Source organism: Salmo salar, chromosome 09 (genome assembly GCF_965601325.2).
Source record: "Salmo salar chromosome 09, fSalSal1, whole genome shotgun sequence".
In the NCBI taxonomy this organism is placed as follows: Eukaryota; Metazoa; Chordata; class Actinopteri; order Salmoniformes; family Salmonidae; genus Salmo; species Salmo salar.
This window is the reverse complement of record NC_138299.1, coordinates 13,356,331-13,365,476: the sequence shown is the minus strand read 5'-3', so window position 1 is coordinate 13,365,476 and position 9,146 is coordinate 13,356,331. Positions and strand designations below refer to the sequence as shown.

Below are 9,146 nucleotides of genomic sequence, written 5' to 3'. Positions count from 1 at the left end.
GTTTCATTTACATTCAAACTAAGGCGAAAACACCCAGCTTCTAAGCAGACCGGAACTGTGACAATTGTTCAATGGTAAACGGCATGAGTAAGACATCTTCATTTATCCACCATCTTTGGTCTGACGGCCATTTGCGGATGTAAACACAATTTCCCCAGTTCCACATGCGTGCGAGGTCGGGATGGCGGCTAAGTTCGAACGTTTTGCCTCTGCAGAGAAAGGGAATGGTCTACGAGCAACACACGAAATACACGCAGGTGAACTCCTGTATACAGCGGAACCTCTAGCATACTGCGTGTCCAACACATGCGCCAAAGACTTATGTCACAGCTGCTTCTCACGGTAAGAGATGTTGACCTTTTCGTTCTGACTAGACACTGATCTAAAGTACGTTTTTGCGTTTTACCCAATAGGATTTGGGGAGGGTAAACTGACCCTCTACCTGTGCCTACTTACAACTTCGGCGTTATTGCGTTCTGGACCCTTATTGTTCGGGTTGTTATCAGATACTACTAATATATAGCTAGCTAAATGCCTTTTTATAGCTCACCAAAACAGGCGTAAACGGCTCTTATTAATTTCCAACGAAACGGAGTGTAGAATCAACTACAACAGTCAACAGTACAAAAACGTTGATACACTACCACTGGGCTGACGTGTTCTTTGCTGATGTACTCAAACTGGACGCTAGATGGCAGTGTTGCTTTTCCATTTTCTTTAGCTCTAGACAATCTTTGTATCGGAATCTATTGTAACAGTCGGCTATGAGATTTACAGGTGATCGAGTTAATAATGTATGATACAGGGCTAGTTATCACTCATCTAAGAGAGCACACTGTTCAGTTCCATAAAGAGCTTCACTAAGAAGCCAGTTGTAAATGATATATTTTCAATACAGACATTGGCCATCTGGGTGCTTTGTCAATTGCAATGTTTGCATATCAATCCTAGGCCTGAATCCTCATATACAGTGCCCTCAAAGTATTCACACCCCTTGACCTTTTCCTCATTTTGTTGTGTTACAAAGTGGGATTAAAATATATTTGATATTTTTGGTCAACAATCTACACAATACTCTGTCAAAGTGGAAGAACAATTCCAACTTGTATTTTTTTTTATGAATGGAAAATGAAACACTATCTTAATTAGAGAATTATTCAACCCCCTGAGTCAAACATGTTAGAACCACATTTGGCAGTACTTACAGCTGTAAGTCTTTCTGGGTAAGTCTAAGAGCTTTGCACACCTGGATTGTATAATATTTGCACATTATTCTTCAAGCGCTGTCAAATTGGTTGTTGATCATTGCCAGACAACCACTTTAAGGTCTTGCCATATATTTTCAAGCCAATTTAAGTCAAAACTGTAACTAGAGCACTCAGGAACATTCAATGTCATCTTGGTAAGCAACTCCAGTGAATGTTTGGCCTTGTGTTTTAAGTTATTGTACAGCTGAAATGTGAATTGTTCTCCCAGTGTCTGTTGGAAAGAAGACTGAACCAAGTTTTCCTCTAGGATTTTGCCTGTGGTTGGCTCTATTACGTTTTTTTTATTCCCTCAAACTCACAAGTCCTTGCTGATGACAAGCATACCCATAACATGATGCAGCCATCACCATGCTTGACAATATGAAGAGTGGTACTCAGTAATGTGTTGTGTTGGTTTTGCACCAAACATTACACTTTTTATTCAGGACAAAAAGTTAATTTTCTTGCCATTGTTTTTCTGGCAGTATTACTTTAGTGCCTTATTGCAAGCAGGATTCGTGTTTTGGAATATTTCTATTCTATACAGGTTTCCTTTTCACTCTGTCAATTAGGTTAGTATTGTGGAGTAACTACAATGTGGTTGATCCATCCTCAGTTCTCTCCTATCACAGCCATTAAACTCTGTAACTGTTTTAAAATCACCATTGACCCCATGGTTAAATCCCTGAGTGGTTTCCATCCTCTCCGGCAACTGAGTTAGGAAGGAAGCCTGTATTTTTGTAGTGACTGGGTGTATTGATACACCATCCAAAGTGTAATTAATAACTACACTATGCTCAAAGAGATATTTAGTGTCTGTTTTTTTGTTAGTTTTTTACCCATCTACCAATAGGTGCCCTTAATTTGCGGACCATTGGGAAAACCTCCCTGGTCTTTGTGGTTTAGTATGTGCTTGAATTTCACTGCTCAACTGAAGGACCTTACAAATAACACATTAGGCCTACTGTTACATGCCCATGCTCATCAATATGGTTCTTTAAAGGAAAAGTGAAATGACTCACAGCTCAAATAATATAAAACAACTCCCTGACATCGGACATGAAATAAAGATGCACAACAAAATAGATAAAAACATTTTATTTTGCAGGTGCCTTTTCATTTATACATCAACCATGGCTTTCTAACTGCTCGGAACTAAAACTGTGGTGCACAGGAGAGAAGCAAAACCTTCCAGTGGGCAAAATCCTTTATCTTGAGGTTACAATCTGTTAATTATTATGTCATATACAGGACCAGTCAAAAGGTTGGAGACACCTACTCATTCCAGGGTTTTTATTTGAAGATATCAAAATATATTTGAGATTTGAGATTCTTCAAAGTAGCCACCCTTTGCCTTGATGACAGCTTTGCACACTCTTGGCATTCTCTCAACCAGCTTCATGAGGTAGTCACCTGGAGTGCATTTCAATGAACAGGTGTGCCTTGTTAATTTCTGGAATTTCTTTCCTTAATTTAATGCATTTGAGCCAATCAGTTGTGTTGTGACAAGGTACTGTAGGGGTGGTATACAGAAGATAGCCCTATTTGGTAAAAACCAAGTCCATATTATGGCAAGAACAAAGAGAAACAACAGTCCATTACATGAAGATCAGTCAATCTAGAAAATGTCAAGACCTTTGAAAGTTTCTTTAAGTGCAGTCGCAAAAACCATCAAGGGCTATTTGACCAAGAAGCAGAGTGATAGAGTGCTGCATCAGATGGCCTGGCCTCCACAGTCACCTGACCTCAACCTAATTGAGATGGTTTGGGATGAGTTGGACCGCAGAGTGAAGGAAAAGCAGCCAACAAGTGCTCAGCATATGTGGGAACTCCTTCAAGACTGTTGGAAAAGCATTCCAGGTCAAATCAAATTTTATTTGTCACATACACGTGTTTAGCAGATGTTATTGTGGATGTAGCAAAATGCTTGTATTGGTGATTGAGAGAATGCCAAGAGTGTGCAAAGCTGTCATCAAGGCAAACGGTGTCTACTTTGAAGAATCACAAATATAAAATATATTTTGATTTGTTTAACACTTTTGGTTACTACATGATTCCATATGTGTTATTTCATAGTTCTGATGTCTTCACTATTATTCTACAATGTAGAGAATAGTAAAAAGAAAGAAAAACCTTTGAATGAGTAGGTGTTTCCAAACTTTTGACTGGTATTGTATAAAATGGACAAATCTATGTTTATACAGAGTAGCTCAACACATTTCTAATCATTAAAAAGGACAAATTATCCAATGGATCATGATACTTTGCACCCTATTTTGTAAGTGGGGATGCAGCTTCTCCATTTGCAACATTGCTCAGGCGCCCCTATGAGTGTTGCTGACGCGTTTGTGGTCTTATTGATGTTGTTAGCTGCTTATCACTGAACACTCATCACTTTTAAGAAATGACTTTACCCCAGCATTCAGTTACACACACATTCTGTGCTCTGAGATCTGCTTGTAGTCACTGAGCAAGTGTGTGTGTGTGTGTGTGTGTGTGTCCGGGAATGATGAGCCACTGACCTGAGAACAAAGTGGTTATTATACACACATCCACAACGGAATGCAGGCCAAAATGTTTGAGAGCCAAAACAAAAGCTTGTCTAAGCTGACCCCTGACCCCTCTGCTCATCATGACATCATCACCCCCCCCCCACCCCCATTCTGTCTGCTCCATCTATTAGATAATGCTAGTCCAAAAAAGAGTGTGTCCAGATGGCATAGAGAGAAACAGGAAACCCAGTGATGTAATATCCATTCCCTCTTAGTGTAGAAAAGTCTATAGGTATTTTCATTGTAATATTCTCCTGCCTACGTGTTCGGTTCAGTCACATTTTATTGGACATCTCTGGCCTTTGTGTTGAGCTTTCACGCTTTATGTTGACAGATCCCATATTCAATTTAGACAAGTAGGACATCGTCACTGAGATGCGTACCTCCCACCTTCTCTCGGTAAGCGGGCGGACGTGGGTGTGAGTTACAGCACAGGTACCCTTTCCTTCCTATATCACGGCACTGCTAGGAATGGAAGCATTTCCCTGCACCTGCAATAACTTCTGCAAAACTGTGCACGCGACCAATAAACTTTGATTTGAATTCGTAGTAATGCTCTGAAGGTCTGTTCAGTAATGCGATTGGTGTTGGCGGTAGAGTGTGTGTGTGGCAGCAGGGGTGTATTCAGCCGTGTGTCTGGTAATTGAATATGGGTCGTTCCATGTCATTTCAGCAAGCCTTAAGAACCACCATCTGATTTGTTCTGAAATCATTTCTGTAGTTAGAAACAACTTAGATTAGCATTCCTGCAACAATATTTTGGTGAAATATGCTAATTGATTTCACCCAAATTTGCCATTTTAATTTCTAGGATTCATATAATATTCAATAAATATAGTACCAAACATCCGATTTGGACCAAACTTTTTTTTCTGACCATGCGTAAGACCTTCGGAACCCAAAGAAATGGTCAAAACCCACCCTAACAACGAGTATAAAGTATCAGTTCTCTATGTCTGACAAGGAGTATGGAGCTGCTACTTGGAGTATTTTTCTCTTCTTCATCCTATGTAATGTATTCTCAGTGAATTAATTGTTCCTGTTTAGAGAAATTAGCCATTGAAGTTGTGTCCCATCCTTCATCCTGATTATTACCAGCTTCTGACCAGTAGATGGTGCTGTTTCTACACGTCATTGACTTGCCTTGGATTTGTGCAACAAATGCAAAAAAGTTAGCATTTGAAACATAGGCCAGGGAAACAAAACCAATGCATGGATTGCTGTCATACGTTGCCAGAGACTGCTTACGGGGTAAGAAAACCAATATGAAATGTTGTAGTTTTATTGAAGTACCCTTTAACGTGGGGTAGGGGTGATTCTTAAAAAAATAAATGACATGGAACGGCACCATCTAGTGGTCAGAACCTGGTAATATCAGGATATAGGTTGGGACATAAACCTAATAACTTCAATGGCTAATTTCTCTGAATAGGGGAAAAAAAACATCACTAAATTCACTGGGAATTCATTACATAGAATGAAGAAACAATACCCTGAGCCGCAGGGTCATATTACTTGTCAAACATAGGCAACTGATACTAAACTCAGCAACAACAAAAAAAAGACGTCCTCGCGCTGTCAACTGCGTTTATTTTCAGAAAACGTGTAAATATTTGTATGAACATAAGATTCAACAACTGCGACATAAACTGAACAAGTTCCACAGACATGTGACTAACAGAAATTTAATAATGTGTCCCTGAACAAAGGGGGGGGGGTCAAAAGTAACAGTCAGTATCTGGTGTGGCCACCAGCTGCATTAAGTACTGCAGTGCATCTCCTCATGGACTGCACCAGATTTGCCAGTTCTTGCTGTGAGATGTTACCCCACTCTTCCACCAAGGCACCTGGAAGTTCACAGACATTTCTGGGGGGAATGGCCCTAGCCCTCACCCGCCGATCCAACAGGTCCCAGACGATGCTGTAACATGATGCTGTAACACACCGCCCCAGACTATGACGGACCCTCCACCTCCAAATCGATCCCGCTCCAGAGCACAGGCCTCGGTGTAACGCTTATTCCTTCGGCGACAAATGCGATTCCGACCACCCCTGGTGAGACAAAACCGCGACCCGTCAGTGAAGAGCACTTTTTGCAAGTCCTGTCTGGTCCAGCGACGGTGGGTTTGTGCCCATAGGCGACGTTGTTGCCGGTGATGTCTGGTGAGGACCTAACTTACAACAGGCCTACAAGCCCTCAGTCCAGCCTCTCTCAGCCTATTGCGGACAGTCTGAGCACTGATGGACAACTCGGTCAGTTGTTTTTGCCATCTTGCATCTGTCCCGCAGGTGTGATTTTTGGATGTACCGATCCAGTGCAGGTGCTGTTACACGTGGTCTGCCACTGCCAGGACAATCAGCTGTCCGTCCTATCTCCCTGTAGCGCTGTCTTAGGCGTCTCACAGTACAGACATTGCAATTTATTGCCCTGGCCACATCTACAGTCCTCATGCCTCCTTGCAGCATGACTAAGGCATGTTCACGCAGATGAGCAGGGACCCTGGGCATCTTTCTTTTGGTGTTTTTCCAGTCAGTAGAAAGGCCTCTTTACTGTCCTAAGTTTTCATAACTGTGACCTTAATTGCCTACCGTCTGTAAGCTGTTATTGTCTTAACGACCGTTCCACAGGTGCATGTTCATTAATTGTTTATGGTTCATTGAACAAGCATGGGAAAGTGTTTAAACCCTTTACAATGAAGATCTGTGAAGTTATTTGGATTTTTACTAATTGTCTTTGAAAGACAGGGTCCTGAAAAAGGGGCGTTTCTGTTTTTGAGGAGTTTATATACTCGTTGGGGTGGGATTGGCGTGGGGTTTGGCTGTGGCTTTTGACTATTTCATTGGATTCCTCATGTCTTACTCATTGTTTGAAAAAGTTCGGTCCAAATCGGATGTTAGTTACTATATTATATGAATCCTATAAATTTAAAATTGGCAATTTGGGTGCAATCAATTAGCTTCATTTCTCAGAGATCAAATTATATTTCAGCAAAATAATGTTGCTGTAATGCAAATTGTGTCTGTTTTTAATAACAGAAACAATTTCGGAACAATCTGAGATGGTGGGTGTAAATCCTCTTTTTATTGTGCTTTTTGAGGTGGAATGACCCCTATGCTCAAGCTCTGTCCCACGCTATGCACTCCGATAAACCTACTACCTGTCTGCCTCTCTTAGCTTCTACACACTGATCTACCTAGCCTACTATACACCAGTGCTGCGTGACTCCCCCCTCCTCTTTCTCTCCCCCTTCCTCTTCCTCCCCTTGACTGTTTTGTACCAGCTATTTCTATTGACTAGGTTAGGCCTATCTGAAGTACTTTACACATTGTTTGAGACACCCCAACCCCTCCTCTGTCCTACATGTTCTCCATTACTGTCCCAAAATAATCTGTAGTAGTGGCGTTTATAGTGTGTGTGTGTGTGTGTGTGTGTGTGTGTGTGTGTGTGTGATGATGGTGTCAGCTTGCGTGACCAGTAACCACCCCTGAGACTCTTATCTTCCTAAGTAAAGGCCTATGTTGGTCTGTAAATGTGTGTGATTTAAGCTAGCCAGAGGGGCGTTTTTAAAGGAATTAAAGCCACATCAAAGCTGGAGGTAATTGCTGCCTGGCTGATCTCGCTCTCTCTCTCTGCTGTTTGTTTTTAATGAGAGCTAATCGCTAGGGGTGCAGTTAAAACACACACACACACACACTCAACACAGCGTTGTCTTGCTAGCCACAGGTCAGACAAACAAACAAATCATTAGCAGTTCCTCCAGCCACAGGAGAGGAGAGGGAGGGGGGATAGGAGAGAAAGTGGGTTTGTGTGTTTATGATCATAGTGATGGGTATGTCTGACAGTTCAAAGGGAGTGTTTAGCTGTGTGTTATCAGTGGTTACGTGTGTGTGTGTGATTATTATCAATATGACCTAATTTTTGAATTTAGACCCACATTAAACTATAATCACAGCAACAACTCCTGGCAGAGACAACGCCTTGCATGCACGCGATTAGGCCAGGCGTTGTCTCTGGAAGTAGATGTTCGTTTAATGTGGGTCTAATTTCTAACATTGGGTCATATTGATAATAATTGCCAGAACAATGTGATATAGTTTTTGGCTACGCAGGTGTGGAATCGCTCAGGAATAGTTTACTAGAGCAAATTATTCTTCACACGCGCGCAGACAGACAGATTAATAATCCTCCGATATGAGGAAAAGAGCTGACTGTATGCAGTCTGTCCTGAAGCATACAAATACCTACTTTAGATAAGAGGGGAAAGATGCAATGTTCACAGAAAGTCTCCAGCGCAAAGTCGAGATGAGAACAGGGGGATTGTTGACAGGCTAGTCAGCATTCCTCTCCATCCTCTTTTCTCTCTCCGTCTCCCCCCCAGGTAAAATCTAATGCCTCGATTCCATCCGAAATACCGAGCTAAATTACTGAATACTCTAACGACTTCACCTCTCGGATTGGTGAAGTGAGTTGTGGTATTGAGAAGAAAGACATGACTTTGCAATTGAAATGACTGCAAATGTATGAATACAGTGTGGTGTTGCAGTTTTGGATAATGTCTAGGCCTATATTATCAGGAGCTATACCGTGGCTGTATGACTACGTTGTATGAATAGCAAAGGGATATAGCAGGCAGACTTTTTTTTTCAGCGTGCCCCGACTCCGTGGCTGGCTATACAGGCCTATGAAACACGCAAAATAAAATTTTAAATGAATGTGCCACAAAACAAATGTAGGTGGATTTCAACTCATCGTTACCACTTGCATTACACGGGACGTGGTAATTCACTCACATCAAACTCCTCATGCTCTCCCTCCTCCGTGAAGACATTTGACCACAGTGCGTCTGTCCTATCAATAGGTCACGAGAAGATGCGTATAGCCTATCGTTTTGTTCTAGGTGGAGAGGGCGACGCAGACTTTTCTGACTAGCGAATTGAAACTTTTAATTGAAAAGAAGCCTAGTTAATGAAGTGGAAAAGTAGCCGGCTGACAATGAGTCTTATTGCTTATGGAAAACACTGAAACACACACACACACACACACACACACACACACTGTTCAAAGAGACCACCAGATGAATTAGTCACCACCATTACAATGGCTATTAGGTTTGACTTTTTTTAAATGAGTCAAATTAGAGAGTTAAAACATCCTAAACAACACACCCATTCACACGAAACCATGAGCTCAGCACCATAGCATTTTGCACAACAGCTCTCTTCTACAGCCTGGTTCCGATCCGTGTGTTTAAGTAGTACGGCTTTCCCGGACAAACAACAAAAATTGGCTGACGGAGAGTTGGCTGTTATTTCGACCCATTGATTTGTTTAGACATTTTTAAACGTG

General features: G+C 41.6%; 1 protein-coding gene across 1 annotated transcript in view; it reads left to right on the top strand.

Moving 5' to 3' along the window:
* The first annotated feature begins 113 nt into the window (after positions 1-113).
* Positions 114-9,146, top strand: part of smyd3 (SET and MYND domain containing 3) — a 218,518-nt gene continuing 209,485 nt past the window's right edge. The window contains 1 exon segment of the mRNA NM_001140394.1: positions 114-342. Coding sequence (NP_001133866.1) covers positions 182-342 — 161 coding nt within the window. The 5' untranslated portion in view covers positions 114-181.